Source organism: Neomonachus schauinslandi, chromosome 2 (genome assembly GCF_002201575.2).
Source record: "Neomonachus schauinslandi chromosome 2, ASM220157v2, whole genome shotgun sequence".
Lineage (NCBI taxonomy): Eukaryota > Metazoa > Chordata > Mammalia > Carnivora > Phocidae > Neomonachus > Neomonachus schauinslandi.
Window position 1 is genome coordinate 21,523,367 of NC_058404.1, and position 19,254 is coordinate 21,542,620.

General features: G+C 38.8%; 1 protein-coding gene across 1 annotated transcript; it reads left to right on the plus strand.

Moving 5' to 3' along the window:
• Nucleotides 1-674: 674 nt before the first annotated feature.
• Nucleotides 675-8,027, plus strand: FGF20 (fibroblast growth factor 20). Its single transcript, XM_021694262.1, has 3 exons — nt 675-960; nt 6,351-6,454; nt 7,782-8,027. The coding sequence occupies exons 1-3, from the start codon at nt 675-677 to the stop codon at nt 8,025-8,027; spliced, it is 636 nt and encodes a 211-aa protein (XP_021549937.1).
• The last annotated feature ends 11,227 nt before the right edge of the window (nt 8,028-19,254 follow it).

The window sequence follows — 19,254 nt, forward strand, 5'->3', positions numbered from 1 at the left end:
TCCTTTTTAGCAGCGATCTGTCACTGCAAAGGAGCTCACATCAAAGGTGGCTGCACAGCAGTAGCTGAACAGCATCACGGTTGTCCCAAAGACAACCCCCAAAGAGGCGCTTTAGCTGCGCCTCCCCGAAGTTGCTGGCTAGCTTTGGCCAAGTGTGGGAATGATTTTTGCGACAGCATGGATAGAGAACCGTCAAGGGCCCCTTTTGGTCACTTCCGAAGAGCAAAAACGTGTTGAGAGGAGGCCGGTTTAAGATTTCAAACAGAACCTCCCCAGTGCGCATGAAAGGACTTGATTAGCATATGTCAAGAGGACCCGCATATATACTCGCTGTGTATGTACACAGGACTCTGATCTGATCAGTTTGCGGAGTTGGAGCCTCAGCCCCCAGCCCCAGTCCCAGCCCAGCCTGGTATTGGCAGCGGCAGCGTACAGATGTTCCTGCAAAGCCAGCAGCCGGCTCCCACCTACCCAAGGAGAGAAGATCGCTCCAAGACAGTGAAAACTCCCCTGCTATCTCAGTGCAAAGTCCATTCAGCGACCTCCCAGGAGTAACCGGGTCTTTTTGCGCCTGTTTTGCTCTATTTTTTCTCGATTCACTTCCCCATCCCCGCTACACTTTTGACTGGGGTCTTTTGTTTCCCGGATCCTCCGCCTCTCCCTCTGGCCCCTCCATGGCTCCCTTAGCCGAAGTCGGGGGCTTCCTCGGCGGCCTGGAGGGCTTGGGCCAGCAGGTGGGCTCGCACTTCCTGCTGCCTCCTGCCGGGGAGCGGCCGCCTCTGCTGGGCGAGCGCCGGGGCGCGGTGGAGCGCGGCGCCCGCGGCGGGCCCGGGGCTGCGGAGCTGGCGCACCTGCACGGCATCCTGCGCCGCCGGCAGCTCTACTGCCGCACGGGCTTCCACCTGCAGATCTTGCCCGACGGCAGCGTGCAGGGCACCCGGCAGGACCACAGCCTCTTCGGTACGTACCGGCACCCCAGCACCCCAGACCCCTCTTCTCCACCCCGTGCTGAGGGAGCTCCCGGAACCCATCCGGTTCGAGGTGCGGGCTGGGACTGAAGGGCGGGCCAGCGCAGGGACGGGGAGGACTTCTCCTGCTGGCTTCCCGAGCCAGTCTCTAGCTGGCCTGCAGCTCCAGACGCTGGGGGCGGGAGGAGAAAGGGTGGGTGCTCCGCACGCACCTTGCGGCCCTGCCCTTTTCTGCTGCCTGGGACAAGACCTGGACTCGGTATCACATCTTTCTTGCACTTCTTACCTCGCAGGCAGTTTTCGTTTTGTTTTTTAAATCCCTGTATTATTTTCTCCTACTTCCTCTCACGTTTCCTCCAGTACCATTTACTTAACAAAAATTAGTATCGGAAGCCTTCCTCCTCTTTAAACATGGCCCACAGCTATGCAGTTAATCATGTATTCATGGCCTGTTCAGAGGGTCACTCTCGTATAGGATGGGGGCATTTACGTAAATGTCCACGCCTGAAGAGGTAACAGATTAACTTTCAGAGAGCACCGTCGCTACTGGAAGGCTCACCTGGCTGCAATTCTTTGAGCTCTTTAAGTTCTATTTGGGCGAGAAAAGGAGGGAGGGAAGGGGGCGGCGGGGGGGGGAAGGCTACCCGGCTACTGAGCATGCCCAGTCGTTCAGCCAAGCTCCTCTTTAGAAATTGTGAAACGCGAAAGCAGAGATCTTAGTATTGACCGTCTGTAAGAGGAAATGGGAAAGCGAAATAGGATATGGGTGGGAACACAGAGACGTGTTTCAGAATACCTCCAGCAATGCCTGGGAGCAAAGGAGTTAAAAGAAAGAAACAAGCGAATGATCCTTGTGACACTAGATTGGGAAATCATACGGTCTCTACTGTTAATTACTCCCTAACTCGCTGTGTAACCACCAGGTGCCTTCAGCAGTCTGAGCCTTAATTCTTCCTTTCTGTACAATGATGGAATTAAATTAGGTGATGATTTAAAGATGCTTTCAGGTTCCAACATCTCAGGATCTTTCCCCCCATTGTGGGAGTTTTCATTATATTAGAGTTAACCTGGTAGCATTCTCAAAGGATTTTTGATCACCAAACTTGGGACATCACTGGAGAGATTTATTGTATTTTAAAAAAGATACCATTTACTCGTTGGCAGCAACCTGAAAGGGCCCAACATCTGTCTTCCTTTCTGTCTGTTCCTTAGCACTGAGGGATTCTTTGAATCTCATTTCTGAAAGGCCTTCTCTTATCTTGTCCTCGTCCCCTTGTTCTTATACTCTCATTCCTTTTTTGACTTACAGTCCTCATTAAAACTTTGGAGAAGTGTAAATCTCGGTGTGAGGGGCATTTGTAACTCTAGATGTAGAAATGAGCATGTGGTGGACATTTGGTAGCACTTAAAGGCTTAGAAAATTAGCTTTTTAAAACCCATATGTTTGCAGCTTCCGCTGATCTCTTCCAAATTCCCATTGACTATGAGTCAAGAGTGTCATGACCTAGTGGCCAACCTTGGGGTCACTTTTAGAAAGTGGTTTCTAAATTGAGGAGGCTGAGATTCTGATTCTAAAGAACTTTGCTGACACCAGGTGGCTCAGTTTTCTTGCTTTTAAGAATTATTGCACTCCATTCATTCTAGAAAAAAATCCTTCAGCTACTAGAAAGATTTAGAAACGAACACAAATGTGGTAAGGCCTATAAGTAGAGCAGGTAGAAGTTAAGCTGAAGTAGTACTCAGACTCCCTTCCTACCTCCCCTCCCCCGGCCCTTGTGATACATCCTATAGCCTTGGACACCTTTAAGACACTTGTGATTCACCTGTATTTCCCCCATGACACGAGTTGCTTCTTTCAGATCGTGTCTCTTTATAAGACTATAGGAAGAGATATAAATCTATGGGAAGAGATTATAAATATTTGTAGACTTGATAACATTCATTAACCTTTTTCCTTAAGAAACGTTTTCCTTAAGAAACAAATGTTGTATATCAGAATTACGATCTTCTAGAACATTTTTTTTTGCTAAAATTTTGCATAATTATTTGGTAATTGCAAAAATATGACTTAAGCCGATTTTGTAATGGTTTAAGTCACTCTATGGTGGGAGGCTACATATCAAAACAAATATCTACTGTTACACGAAGGGAAAAGGACCACATTAGTTCTGAGCCTAAAGGAGGTTTGAACAGCCTCTACCATGCATTACAGTGCATCCTAGTGGTCTTGGATCGCTAAGACATCATAATTACTAGGAAGAAAGTTTATGTTCAACATGTATAACATCATATGCTTCTCTCTGTATTTGCCTTCTTTTCCTAGCAATTCAATTATTCATTATGAAATTATATTGCTATTTTTCTTTTAAACTCATTTATGTGTCATCAGAGTGAGAATTTTGAAAATGCTTGAGAATGATTATTTGTGATGTTAAAGTAAGTTACATGTTTGATAGTTTATACTAATTTGCCCATGAATGATTACATGAAAAATTCAAAATCCTGTATTTGAAATTTGAAAACCACATCAATAGAAGCTAAACAAAAAGGTCCCAGTGAGGTTAAAATAATTTCCTATCTGATTTCGCTCTACATTTATAATAGGGTTTTCCTGCACAGTAGTACAGTAGGAAGATTTTACCTAATATGTAAACATGGAATCATTACTTAAAAAATGTTTAACCTGAGATCAAACATATTCCTTTAAAGGCTTTTCCTTTATTCTCCCCTATTCTCCATAGATTTGTCTGATGTGGTTGCATTGTGGGTTGACTCACCTGTTTATTATGATTCTTAAAAAGGCTGGCTTTGAAAATGATACCAGAAAGACAAAGTACCTCCAAGTCTTTTTATGGGACACTGGGCATTAGAAAATCTATCTAAAATCTGTGATTACCTCTTAGGGAAAGTTTTTCATGTCTACTCTTTGTTAAGGAATTAGCTTAGTTGCCACCTCATATTATAAGTAAGAAAGACTTGTCAAATCCCATTTAAGAATCAAGTGATTACAAATTACTATGTGGTATACTATTTCCTTGAGGAGAAAAGGATCAGAATTTAAAAGTGTGGCTAAAATCTTTAAGAGGAACACAAAAAACACATAACCTTTTCCCATCAATCTCTGTGAGCCATTGCAAAATTATTAATGCCTAGTTATGGATTAAGTTTTAGATGTTGTTTAATAAAGTTGAAACCATGAATACAATTGTTCTAAAAATATATGTGATTTCTACAACTACATATTTTTTACAAGATAGCAGCATTATCTTAAAATGAGAAGTAAAGTATAGGTCATTTACCATTTAGTTTTGCAAGAAAAAATGGATATTTTATAAGACCTGTTATATGATTAGTTTATATGGAAAGGAAACATTTTTTTGAAACTTATATTTCATTGTACTTGAAAATTGGCTCTATTATATATCCTAATCATTTAATCAGTTTCTGTTTTTTGAAAGACAAGAGCATCTTAATGTAAATCAGATATTTAAAGAGAATTAAGTTACATGTGAGCCATAGTACACTTCTCCATTTAAATTTAACATTTAATACAACTTCAAGTAATTATACATTTGTGAGATATTCTGGATGAAATTCTATTAATATATCTTCTTCTACTGACCATGTTTCTGGTCTATATTTTTGTTTCTAACAGGAATCTCTCACTAATGAGCTTGACTATATGTTTAATTTTCATTTACTCCCTACCTCTATGTTCATCATTACAATGGCTATCCTGTGGAGTCTGTCTTCCTGCTGTATCTTCTCTTCTCTCTGCCTTTGGGTCTCAATTAAAGGCACTGACTCTTTCAAGCCACATATAGTCTATTTGGTAATGTATTCTTGCTAGAAGATCCTTGATAGCTCTAGAGTTCTACACGATTTACTAATAGTTTGAAAGAGCTCATTTGAGCTCTTGGGAATCTATGTTTAGAGCTTAAGAATCTGTTTCTGCCAAAGAATGAATTAGGCTCTGGACAGAATAGAACCCTCCGTATAAGGGGTAGCCAGATTTTGGACTTTCCGTTGGCCTTGGGAACATCACATGTCCAAACAGGAACTTGTACAATAAATCAAGATATGACTTAAGAACAAGAATCAGGCTAAATGGTGGACATTTATACTGTTTGTAGAGCTTAAGGAGGAGTAAAGGGGTGAAGGTAGAAAGCTGTTAAAGGCAGTTTCCAGCATAGAAAGTATGTCTATATATTTTTTCAGCAAAGACTCTAAAGAACAAGACAAATTATTCCAAAGGTTAGTGTGTGCAGAGAAAAAAAGTGATGCAAAGGGGAGCATTATTTCTTTTACTATGGTGTATTAGTGTATTAAGTGGAGGGTGTTTGATACTAGTTTATCTATTGATAAATGAAAATAATTTTAGAAAGCTATTGATAGTAGAATCTACTCGCATGCTAGAATCTTGGTATTTGGCTATCATACTTAATGAATTATAAAGTCCTTTTACTCTTTGAGCTATCATATTTATTTTCAAGAACCATGTGACAAGGTTCTTATTACACATACTGTGTAATCTATAAATTTTTGAAATCAATGGATAGTCCTGAAGTAGAAACATTGGATTAGGGCTCAGAAGAGGTGAGTTCAAGTGTCAGTTCTACTAACTCCAAATATCATATTCTTAGGCAAGTCAATAAATCTTTTTGAGCCTCAGTTTCTTTATGTGTAAAAATCGGGATAATAATAGCTTCCATACCTGTCTTAGGGAATTGTTTTTTGAGGACCAGATAAAAAATATTAAAAAAAATTATAAACTATAAAACACTAATGTACCCATATAAGGTATACTGGCTGCTGGGAGAAAAAGATGGACTTGATTCATAGTTAGCAAAACCAAAACAAAACAATTAATAGAACATATATAATTAACGAATGGAATTACGGAGAACTAAGAACACCTGTTATGTACTAATTTATGATAATAATAGCTTCCATTTGTTAAATGCCTAAATGTGTCAGTCCTTATCACTCTCCTGGAAAGAGGCATTTTGTTCATTTTGTATATGAGGAAACTGAACTCCAAAGAAGATAAATGACTTGTGTGGACAGACTGGCCAGTAAGTTACTATGAAATTTTAAGTTACTGTAAATTTTACGGTAAGTTATGCAAGTCAGTCTGGTTTAAGGTTTTATACCTTTAACATTACACCATGATGGACAACTTTTCTTTTTAGGTTTTTTTTTTTCATCTGTAAAATGGGAAGATCATCATAATACGATGATAAGACGATAATAAGCACTTTTCAGCACCTGCCTACATTATTATATTTAGCAATATTGGTCTACTATTTCGAAGATTTTCAGTGGTCACATGTTCATTAATAAATATGTCATTATTTGTTATTATTTTGTTTATAAATGTAGGTATCCTGGAATTCATCAGTGTGGCAGTGGGACTGGTCAGTATTAGAGGTGTGGACAGTGGTCTTTACCTTGGAATGAATGACAAAGGAGAACTCTATGGCTCAGTATGTATTTTAAAAACATTATTGTAATTCTTAAAATTATGACTATTTTGCCAGTAAAAAAAAACTACCAATAATACATGTCAGAAGAAATATATGAAATACAGATATGTAGGAATTAAATATCTGTATCCTGATTAATTTCTATATGTTTGGGCAGTTGTATAGTAACTCAATTTCAGTTCTTTTTTTAGAGAGAGCACATGCGTGCAAGAGGGGTGTGGGGAAGGGCCAGAGGAGTGGGAAAGAAAGAATCTTAAGCAGATTCCACGCCCAGCGTGACCCTGACATCTCACGACCCTAAGATCATAACCTGAGCTGAAATCAAGAGTTGGGGGCTTAACCGACTGAGCCACCCAGGAGCCCTCAATTTCAGTTTTTAAGCCCCAAACATTTATTGCTTTCAGCTTGCTAGTCTGCCTGCCCATTATCCCGGGTCTTTCTACTTCCCTCCATATTTTGATCTTTCCTACCAGAGACAAAGAAAAATGACATTTTCTTCTTGCCATGTTAAATTCTTTTCACCTTTACATTTATTTAATGTAAATTTTCTCTACCCATGATCATCTTCCATAGCTAAGTATAAATGTTGCTGACCTTCATATATAGGAAATGAGTGAATGAAGTCCTAGGATATTGTAGACAACAACAGAAAATGGCAACCACATATCTGGTTGACCATATCTGGATAATTAAAGAGCCATGATTCAAAAAGCAACTGTGGTCTATCCCTTAGGATAAGATACAGTTCATCTTAAAAAGGCAAGAAATCATTAGGCCTTTACTGCATTTACCTAATGGTAACCTCTAGATGAAAGTTAATGATGGGAAATGTATTGTCAAACAATTAATAAATACATTTAGGGAAGATATATGATTTGGAATGATGGTTTTGAATTAGGAATTTGGATGTTAGCAAAATCTTGAAACGTTTCAAAACGATAGTAGAGACTTGCTATGTAGAACTTGGGCATCTAACAATGGAACAAGATAAATACAGGCCTTTTGGGTGTGGATGGTGGTAGGAGGGAGATAAAATGAAACGTGGGAGAGTTCTGGATATTTATTAAGTATTTGACAATAAAGCTGAGAATTGACATTTAATTTAAAGTTCTTTGAACTAAACTACTAGGAAGTTTATTCGCCTGGAAGAAAGAATTCCGGATAATGTAAGAACTAAAACAAAATAAAGCAAAAACAATTCATCCTTTTCCCTTCTTTGACAAGGATGTTGTTATAAGCAAAGCAATAGAAATACAGAGATGAGACTTTTCTAAGGAAATTCTCGCAAAAGTATTTTTTTAAATGATAGTTATCTTCTCTCTTTCAGGAGAAATTGACTTCTGAATGCATCTTTAGGGAGCAATTTGAAGAGAACTGGTATAATACCTATTCATCCAACATATATAAACATGGAGACACTGGCCGTAGGTATTTTGTGGCACTTAACAAAGATGGAACTCCAAGAGATGGTGCCAGGTCCAAAAGACATCAGAAATTTACACATTTCCTGCCTAGACCAGTGGATCCAGAGAGAGTTCCTGAATTGTACAAGGACATACTGATGTATAGTTGAAGCGTGATAGTGTCTTCATTGAAGAGCCAAACTACGACCATTCTTTCTGGTCAGAGTTCTCATTGTAAAATAATAACCCAGGAGTCTTCTCAGAATATTATGGAATTTTCTACTGGGTGGCTGAATTTGGAAAGAATATCGAGAACAAACAAAAACCCCATATTTTGACTTGAAGTAGAGCAAGACCTCTCTTTCTAAGTGGATTAAGTTCCCTTAGGTACACTGGTTCAGTCCTTACTGGTAGAGTGAAGCTGAAAATCTGTTGAACTGTGGATAATGGGAACCCCACCTGGTTTGCTGCTGGTACCTCACCTCTCTGGATTATGTTTACTTTTAAAAGTTACATTAAAAATAGATACTTCATGTTGAAGAAATAAATTGACACCATTGGCCAGGATTATTGCTACATAAATTCTGAGGACCTTGTAGTATTTTGTAGGTTACAGAATGATATGTAAAAATGCTGGATGAAACATGAGCTATAGAACATGCCGCACCAAGATGGAACACTTTTTTTTTTTAAAGGATGGATGGACCTATTTATACATTTTCAATTTGCAAATATTTATTATATATATATTTATTTATTAAAGAGTTTATTTTTTACTGGTATATGAAGATAATACAAAGAAAAAAAAACCAACAAAAATTCTTTTATTGTGCCATTACTTTGTTGTGATGTCCTGAGCTGTAGAAAAGACATCATTTTTGCAACATAGTAAACATAGAATAAAATCTTGAATTTCTTTTTAAAAATAAAGTATAGCATAGATGATATATTTTTTTGCAGTCAGTTGCCTTCTAAATGTAACACTGGTTCCTTTGGCTTAGAAAAATCCTTTATCAAATTGTATTGAACTCAACACACTTTTAAAAGGGAATTAAACATTTTTATTCTGTGTTTTGGTCTCATTTCTTTTTAGGTGAAAGTTGTTCTATTTCTATAACATATTTTTTAAATGACAAAATTCTAGGCTCCTTGGAGAAATACTTTGATATTTAGAGAACTTCTAATGCTGAAAATTATGAAACGTCATAGGCAACTTATGCTCACTTATTTTCTTGGTTCAGTGTGGCAAAGACCAATTCCCCCCCCCCCCGCCCAAACTATGATCACAGAAAGAAGTAGTCTGTGTGGTACCAGCATTAATAATGGTATCTGAGTCCGGTACCTTTTTCCTTATATCTCCTATTTAGTCATTTACTCAGGAAATATTCATTAATGCCTATTATACGGAAGAAATATTTAGGCACTAAGGAAGATGGTGGTCAAGACAGAAGTTCATGGAACTTAATGTCTAGTAGGAGAAACAGATGGTAAACAAGGAAGCTAACAAATAAATGTCATAACTGTGAATTGTGATGTGCTCTATGGGGGAAACAAGGTTCAGACACAGAAAGGAGAGAACAAATTTAGATAGGATGAATCAGAGTGGGCTACTCTAAGGAACTGACATTTTTGATGGGCTGTAAAGAATAAGAAGGAGCTCGGGCGCCTGGGTGGCTCAGTTGGTTAAGCGACTGCCTTCAGCTCAGGTCATGATCCTGGAGTCCCTGGATTGAGTCCCACATCGGGCTCCCTGCTCGGCAGGGAGTCTGCTTCTCCCTCTGACCCTCCCCCCTCTCATGTGCTCTCTCTCATTCTCTCTCTCTCAAATAAATAAATAAAATCTTAAAAAAAAAAAAAAAGAATAAGAAGGAGCTAGCCCGCCTAGGAAGAGAATAAGAGCCTGATAGGAAGAGGAAACAAGAAACCTGAAGTCCCTCTGGTGAGAAAGAGCTTTGTGGCTGGAGTGTACTGAGCAACTGGGACAGGGGCACAGATAAGTTTAGACAGCTTTGCACATACAAATCTAGATGCAGCATTGTCGCTGAGGATGTCATAATGATAATGGTAGCAGCCACCACCAGTTCCCAACCTGGAAGGCTTGGTGAAACACAGATTGCTGGGTCCCAACCCCAGAGCGTCTGATGTGTAGATCTGGGGTAGGGTCTGAAAATTTGAATTTTTAAGAGGTTTCCTGGTTATCCTGATGTAGTTGGTCTGGAGATCACACTTTGAGAACCACTGGTCTAGAGCCGTGTTTCTCAAACTTTAATGCACATACAAAATCACCTAGGGGGGCTTGTTAAAGGGTGCGTTTGTTAAATTATAGGTCTGGGGTGGGGGTGGGTCTGAGATTTTGCATTTCTAGCAGTGTCCCAGGTGGTGCTTGATGCCGCTAGACTGCAGATTGTGCTTTGAAGGGCAAGACCTACTAATGCTTTAATGTTATTTGGAGTTACGCCGATTACTTCAATAAATGCCACCTCTCATTACTTAAATAAATTAATGATGATGTGTGGGGTGAGGATAGAGTGATCAAGATATAACTTTAATAAATACGTGGGGATGTGTGTGTGGAGTGAGGAGAGTTGTGCGTGTACTCGGTGAGAGACAGGGAAGCGTCTCAGCTCAAAACCTCTTGGTTTTATAAATGTAAAAAAATAAAAAATGGTTTCACAGTAATAGTTTAATAAATCAAATAGATCTTACTTTTACTTTTATTTCTAATAAAAGTAAAAAAAAGGAACTAGTTTGGTTCAGTGTTTGATACCTACATTTTTTTTTAAAGATTTTATTTATTTATTTGACAGAGAGAGACACAGTGAGAGAGGGAGCACAAGCAGGGGGAGCGGGAGAGGGAGAAGCAGGCTCCCCGCAGAGCAGGGAGCCTGATGTGGGACTCGATCCCAGGACCCTGGGATCATGACCTAAGCTGAAGGCAGTCGCTTAACCGACTGAGCCACCCAGGTGCCCTGATACCTACATTTAAAGTACGTGTCCTCAAGTAGGCATTATGCAGTATTTCAAGTCCCTTCCAAAATGATGCTGGGGTCTGAACTTATATTTATAGAGAAAGTGTTATAAATTTAAAGAGACCATACACTGATAAAAGATGGCCCACAATAAATATAGTTATCGAATAAAAAAAATTATTTTTAGAGATATGATGAGAATACGGGTTAACTTTTCTTTTTTTTTGGTGGTAGCTGCTTGTAGTGATTTGAGATATGAAGTATGACCGAAAGCTTTACAAACTTTCGGAAAACTAAGAAGTCACTGTATCTTGTATTCTCATTATACTTACATCTTGGCAGCTCTTCCTGGGTGCAAAACACAATTTGCACCTCCCAAATTTGTACTATCTGAAGAAATGACCTATTAGGTATCTGAATAGATTTCACTTGATACTCCTAAAGGAAAGTGGTGTGTGAACACATTATTTAATGCATATATGGAAGGATAATAATAATTTGGTTTATTATCAAATCAGTAGTTTGAAAACAATTTATTATATCCTCAGGATGCTAGGGGAAAATCTCACCATTAGTCATCCTTTTTGCTTCTTTTAATTTCCTTTCATTTTTAAATGTTCTATTAACAATCACATATTAACGTACATTTACCATTCTTTCTGCCTGGAATATTAACTATCAGCTGCCCAACTTCCCTATATTTACTGCAACGATAAAAGAAATCTAAATACACAGAGGTGTGGTCAAGCTTTGATGTGCCAATTCCAAAGAGTTTGGTTTTCAATTAATTTCAGTGTCAAAACAATTCAGAAAACCTACAGCTATCAACCATGCGTGAGACTCTAGATCTATGTAAACTTAACATATAGGAGTTAGAAAGCACTCAGGCCATCACTTATATTTATAATGCAGTGTATGTGCCAGTTTTGTGAATTAACTAATGATCAGAAATATTATTTATACACATCAAAACTCTGACTTCAATACATTAGCCTTATGCTTATAAATAGGCAGTTTCTAATTTCTAATGATAAAATTTAAGAAGCTATGATATACTATTGGCAAGTGAGGAGTTAGTACATCAAACAACTCCTATGTGTTCAGTGCATGGTGCTTCCACCAGCAAAGATAATTTTTAGACATCGGGGGTGGGGGGGGTTAGTCCAATTAAATCCTGGTTTCAAATTTCTCCCAATCGATGCTTTTATAAAATGTTTCCATTTCAGTTTAATCTAGACAGAGACCCATAAACTGAAGTTGGACTCAACCTCAGCCTGTTGGTTCTTAGGATGATATCATCCTCAAGATATATATGATATGTGAGACTAAGGCACATCACTTTCCTCCAGTCAACAATATGGTATTAGGGTATTTTGGTTAATAGTATATGTTGGTTGGTGTGATTAATGCATACAATTCCTTGACCCCTTGTTAGAGTTGCTCAATGTCTTCCTACTGACAGAGAAGGGTTTAGTATGACACCCCACTGGAACAAAACTAAATATTTTCATAGAACCTACAATTCATATTATTCTAAGGTTTCCAAGCTGAGCCTACTAACCAAACCTACTGGGGGCTAGTAGCATGCACAGAGATAGTGCTGAAGAAGTTGAAAGGAAGAGGAGAGATACATATTTCATGCAGTTGGTTGAACAAAACAATTCTGCATGTCACACTTGGACATTTAAATTCCTTAACAATTATCTTTTCTTACCTGGTTGGTAATATATAAATGATGATGTAGAAATGAAGGAACAGTGTTGAACTGGCAATGTTTATACCTAATACCAACTTTCCTTCCAGTATGGACTTATAAATTATACAACATGATTTTAAAACACTTCCTTCAACTGTTTTCTAAGCATACTAGAGCAAGTTTCATTGTTCCTGTGATTATTTTCAGCTCAACAACACTTTAGTTCTTTGCGTAGGGATGAGTTTTGCACAGTCTGACTCATTAGAGTGGCCATATGTTGACCGGTGAATTTTTTTCAACTGAGTTTTGCAAGAGAAGTAAGCCCTATAGAAAAATAGTGTGACTATTTCTTAATTCTCCCAGGGAACATATCTGGTGCCATTTTAGACGCATAGAACACAAGTTAATGTACTGCACATAACTGGTCTGTTGGGACTTAATTCTCTCACGAGTCCTATTGAGAGCCTGTTGTGAGGTGGCAACAAACACTTACTGAATACTCTACCAAATAAATAGATATTTAATTTACTTTGTTGTATAGCTGTAAGTGTTCTATTTAATCATGTTGATACATTAATCACCCAGAGACAATCTTAGAATGTATATAAATCAACTTTCATTAGCTAGCATCAAGAATGCTAGCATTAGTTAGTTTTTCTAGTTGTTAGAACAGATGGATCTTTTTTCTGGTTGAGTGTTCTTCCACATGTCCCAGCTTTGCCTGTTCAATGTATGATTGGATGTAATTAATAGTTTGAGACCAAGGATCTTCTCTGTATAGACACCCCTCTAGAATGGGAGGCTAAAATGTATCAAATGGCTCAGGACAGCTGGTTAAATGTTTCCATATATGCTCAAAGTAGCTCTGTCTCTCATCAGAGTAAGCAACCTCAAGCTCAGGTCTCCAAAGTGCAATTGATTAGGACGATCTGGGTGTAGTGAGGTTGTACCCTAGCCTTACCTAGTAGTATCCAACCACTGAGTAGAAGGATCATAGAACTACACTAGAAAAGAAAAATATGGGGGGAAAAAAAGATAATCAGAGGTCTCTTAGTTTTAAAAGATTTCTGGACTTTCAATTAAAGTCCTGGCTCTGTTTGGCAAAATATTCAATATTTCCTGGTTCCTCAGTCACTGAAGCTCTGTGTATGATTTGGCTTTTAAGTGGTTCATACGCACGCTGCCACCTATTTGGTCAAAGGGAGTTTTAATATTTATTTTAACATTTCTAGCATTCAGAAACGAATATCTGTGCTTATTTCATCAAGTTTCCCCCCTCAACATAACTAAAATATAAGAAAATATAATTTTAGATAAAAGTGTTTACTTTTATTTTTTTAAACCCATTTTCTTCCAGCGAATCATGTATTCTTTGTCGCAATTCAGTAAATAAGTCACCTTTACTTCTATTTTCTCTCTAGTGCTTTAATAAAGAAGTATTCAGGACTTACCATCTGAATTGCACCAGATCCCTTTATGGTGATGGATATGGCCAGGTATGTCTGAAGTTCTGGCATGTTTTTTGGCCAGACTGTTACCTCATCTCATTTGCCATGGGGCATGAGTTACGGGAGGTGGTACTTTGAAGGGAGCAATTATTGAGAAAATAAATTGTTATCATGAAGAAGACTCCACCTTCAATTGTATTGTTACCAAGCTTGGTTGGACTCACTGAGCAGTAGAAATTGACCAGAGGTCAAGCAGGAGTTCCAAGCAAGGCTTTCTTGGGGCTTCTGCTGGAGCACAAGGGTGACAGCACAAAGGAAAGAGTCCTTAGGCTGGCTGCCTGAGGAGAGGTCAGGGAAAGTTTTAAAGAGGCTTGTGGAGCGGGGAGCAAAGGGTGATGTTTAACCATGTAGAGGTGAGGATTCATCAGTGCCTGCACACTTAGAGATTATGCTTTCTCAAATATTGCATGTCTAATTAGCATGCTAAATCTCCATCCCTGGGCATGATTTTTAGCATTATAATGAGGGGAAACGTCGGTGAAAAGTCAGCATAGGGGTCCATTGTGGCTTGGATTGGCTTAGTGTGGTTCTCAGAGAGGCAAACTGGTTGTTAGCTGGCCGTGGGACTTGCTTGGACCTTGTGGCTTTTGTCTTCCTGATGGCAAGCAGCACCCACAAGCTGGGCTAGAGAACTGGGTTATTCAGGTTTTTTTTTTTTTTCTCTCTGCAAGTTCTTGGGTGAGGAGGCTTGAGTCCAGTCCCTGCTCTGTCTCAATTTTGTTTGCCCCCAACCTGGGATTTGGGTAGCTACCATATCTTGTAATATTTGAAAGTAAAGGTCTTGGAGATATCAGATGGGAAAAGTGCAGAGGTCAAGAACAGTGTTTCTTAGAAGAAGCAGTATACCTTGGGAATCACTAAGGGTGTCCTTGCCAAGGGCTGGTCTCTGGTAGCACAATACGCTTCTCTGAAGGACATTACTCTCTCCTGATTTTTCTGCTTCCATTTAACAATGAGATCTCATTTGCCCATTTTTCCTTGAGAGTACTAGGATGTCAGATATAATCAAATTCATAGTGGTGACAAAAAGACTTGATGTTCTCTCAAGAGTTGCTCTGTTTTAACTATGACTCAGTAAGTGGCTGACAGCTGATTTTCAAAATGAGTCCACCATTTGACAGACTTGACAACTTTGTCATCTTCTTAGAGACATGCCAATGATTCTATGTAAAAGATCACTGGAGAGTTCACTGGGGAGTCATGTCTTGGTTGCATTGGTTATATGGGCTGAAAGGTTAGAAAGTTGCCTGTGTAAACTTTAAGGAACCTGCTGTTCAGGAGGCCATATAATCCAATGATGAGATTGCAGCATAATACTCGGGCATTTCAATATCCATACATGGTGCTTACTTCTTTGCATTCTGTTTAGTTATATGGGTTTTAAGGAAAACAATTTTTTTTACTCATTCAGTGCATAATTTATTTGTTCTAAATAATAGTACTTCCAGAAAAGTTTGTTTAGTGAAGGGCCCTTGAATTTCTTTTTTCTGTTAAATTATTCTATCATTTTTACTAATGAAACTAAGAAGGGAAGACAGAGCCTCAGATACAATTATTTCTGACTGCTACTCAATGTACCACTTATGAAATGAATACATTTTCTTTTTTAAAAAACATTTTTTTATTCATTTGAGAGAAAGAGAGAGAGAGTGTATGTGTGCAAGTGCTGAGCATGAGTGTGGGGGTGAGGGACAGAAGGAGAGGGAGAAGCAGACTCCCCACTGAGCCGGGAGCATGATGCGACACGGGCCTCCATCTCAGGACCCTGGGATCATGACCTGAGCCAAAGGCAGACACTTACCCGACTGAGGCACCCAGGTGCCGCATGAATACATTTTCTATTTGAATCAGGTCAAGAACACCTATTTAATTTTCACCTTATTAGATTATAACATGGTGCTCGAGAGCTTATCCCTATAATAGGACAATAAATGTATAATTCTGGCCAAATGAAGGCAAACTACATGGTGACCAAAATTAACAGGGATCTAACAGAATGCACTTGCTGTATCACTAACCACAGATTACTGAAAGGTTGATTCAATGCCCATCTCTGTTTTGGACTAGTCAAACCAGGGAATTAAAGAGATAAGTAATGTAAAGGGTTATTCCTACTTTCTTCTGCACCCATATTATGTAAATTGGTATAGTCCTAATGTACCTTGTATTTTTGTATTTGCAATTGTGGTGATACAGTGTCATTCTAGAGATTTCCTTTTGGCATGACCAATTGTTGGGGTCCTACTCTTCAACATTTTGAAGGCTCTTTCTTTTTTTTTTTTTAAGATTTTATTTATTTGCGAGAGAGACAATGAGATACAGAGAGCATGAGAGGGAGGGGGGTCAGAGGAAGAAGCAGACTCCCTGCTGAGCAGGGAGCCCGATGTGGGACTCGATCCCGGGACTCCAGGATCATGACCTGAGCCGAAGGCAGTCGCTTAACCAACTGAGCCACCCAGGCGCCCTTGAAGGCTCTTTCCATCCCTAGAATCGCAATAAATCTATTGCAATTACACACTCAGGGAAAGGTGATCCCATCCCAGGAAAATTTCTTTGGTCCTCTGTGTCAAACAATTATCACAACTCAACAACCTCAGCTACTTTCTCCTCCAGATACTTCAATTGTCAAAATAATTTCTCTCCTTATAGTCAGGTTTCCCAGAATTAATGTTATCTTTGATCCTGTATCTAAAAGCCCCTGAGATTCTTGAATATTATCCCTGTTGAGAACAGGTTACAGGGTTTAGAGTCTCTCCATGCAGATTTAATATTTTAATGGACCTTCATGTTAAGGACTCTGGGGCAATTTGTCCTTCTCTTTGAGAGACTGGACCCAGTCTCGACTTTAGGGCCAGGTTTCTTAAATTAAAGAGAGATCAGAAGAAATCAAAGAAAATGCTTTGGAACTTGTCCTTTGTTTTCATGAGCAGGGAGTTTATCCTTAAGATTTATGAAGTCCTTGTCTCAGTGTTCCCTCTCTTGGCTCGGCTCCCAGTGATTTCGGAGTGTCTTGTTGCTCCCTGTGTGCAGGGTTTGCCAAGGTTGTTGCTATGGCTGCCGTGCTGCAAGTATAGCTGATTCTTGTGTCCTCTTGATCTCCTCTGAATCTAAGCAATTTGCCAGTGTTCCTCCGAGGAACTGGGAAAAACCTAATGACCCTTATCTTAGTCCACAGGGAAATTATTGTGCGGACAGCAGGCCTAATCCAAATCCAGAACTTTCCATTAGTCAATTCTTCAGCAATTTCCCATGATAAACAGGCTTCCAGCTTTTGGGAGGTTGAGGCATAACCCTTTTGGGAGACACTTAAGAAGCAATTTCCTTGCATTTCAACATGAAGATAATCATCTGGGTCATTGGGTTCACCTATCCTGTTGGTCAGGATGGTAACTATTTGAAGCTCTTCCTTTCTAACCTTCTCGATCCCTTGCTTCTCAGTTTTCTACTGTCAGCACTGCTCCATTACCTACAAATCAGCTCTTGGTTGCCATGCTTTCCCCACCAAAGAAGCAAAGTATTAATTTCAATGAGGATGTTTTCCCTCACATACTGTCTTTACTACCTCTCCTTTTTTTTATTGTGCTGAACTATACATAACATACAATTTCCCTTTTTAACTATTTTTTAAGGATAGTTTCATGGCATTAAGTATATTCACATTGCTGTGAGGCCATTACCACCATCCACCTCTAGAACTTTTTTATCTTTGCCAACTGAAACTCCATACCCATTAATCACTAACATTCCCCTCTCCTCCTATCCCCTGGTGACCACCATTCTATTTTCTATTTCTATGAATTTGACTACTCTAAGAACCTCATGGTAAGTGGGATGATACAATATTTGTCCCTTTGTAACAAGTTTATTTTACTTAGCATAATGTTTTCAAGGTCATCCATGTGGTAACATGTGTAAGAGGTTGTCAGATTTTTAAGGTTGAATAATATTTCATTGTATGTATGTGCCACATTTTGTTTATACATTCATCCATCGATGGACACATGGGTTGATTCCACTCTTTGGCTATTGTGCAAAACCACTATGAACATGGATGTACAAATATTCACTCAAGTCCCTACTTTCATTTCTTTTGGTTACACTCCTTTAAAATGGTTTTAAAATGTTTTTTAACTTAACTAAGGTATAATTTAATACAGTAATTCAAAGAATTTTTGCTTATATTTATTGGGTTATTTACCTTATTATTATTGAGTTGTATTCTAGGTATAAATCTTTTTAAAGATTTTATTTATTTATTTACTTGAGAGAGAGAGAGAGAAACGGCATGAGAGGAGATAGGGTCAGAGGGAGAAGCAGGCTCTCCGCCGAGCTGGGAGCCCAATGTGGGACTCGATCCCAGGACTCCGGGATCATGACCTGAGCCGAAGGCAGTCGCTTAACCAACTGAGCCACCCAGGCGCCCGGTATAAATCTTTTTAAATGTGCATTTTGCAAATATTTTCTCCCAGTCTATGGTTTATCTTTTCTTTCATTCACATGGTCTTTTGATGAGCAAAACTTAAATTTTGATGAAGCCCAATTTATGAATTTTGTTTATGCTGTTTGTTTTGTATCTAAGAAATCTTTGCCAAATCCAAAGTCACTAAGAATTTCTCCTATGCTTTCTTCTTGAAGTTTTTATAGTTTTAACTGTTATATTTGCATCTATGATCCATTTTTGAGGTTATTTTTGCCTGTGAAATGTTTAAAATTTTAAAGCATATATGATGTAACTTTTCTACACCCATCAGCTAAAGATATTTGAGAATTTATTAACATGCCATTTCAATTATCATAGGGCTATAAGTACAAACCCAAGAGAATTTAAAAATATATACTATAAATGCATTGTATAGATTCATAAAAATGTCCTGAGATATTAATATACTCTGGAGTCTCCCACCCGTGGCTCACTCTCTTTCCTGAGACTCTTTTAGGAAACATAACCCAGGTTGGTTCTTTTAGACTCTGAGATGAAGTTTAGAGAATAAATGTGTCTTAGGCAGTGCCTGTGGGATTAATAATTGTGGAAGAAAAGGCAAGCAAATGTAGCCAGGCAGCAGTTGAACAGTGATGTAGAACTAGTGTCATATTTGACCATTCTGTAGTCTGGAGCTACAGTGGCCCTAAATCACTGGAACAAGTTGGCTCAATTTTTTTTTTTTTTACCAATGCTTGAATCAGTTGCTAATTGGGGGCCACCACAGGAAGTGGGGCTCTCTGA

Bases quoted from the DNA above. Each gene is read 5' to 3' on its own strand.
- FGF20 (XM_021694262.1), top strand. From the start codon at position 675: ATGGCTCCCTTAGCCGAAGTCGGGGGCTTCCTCGGCGGCCTGGAGGGC. The intron at 961-6,350 runs GTACGTACCGGC...TTATAAATGTAG, and splicing joins GCAGGACCACAGCCTCTTCG to GTATCCTGGAATTCATCAGT. The intron at 6,455-7,781 runs GTATGTATTTTA...TCTCTCTTTCAG, and splicing joins AAGGAGAACTCTATGGCTCA to GAGAAATTGACTTCTGAATG.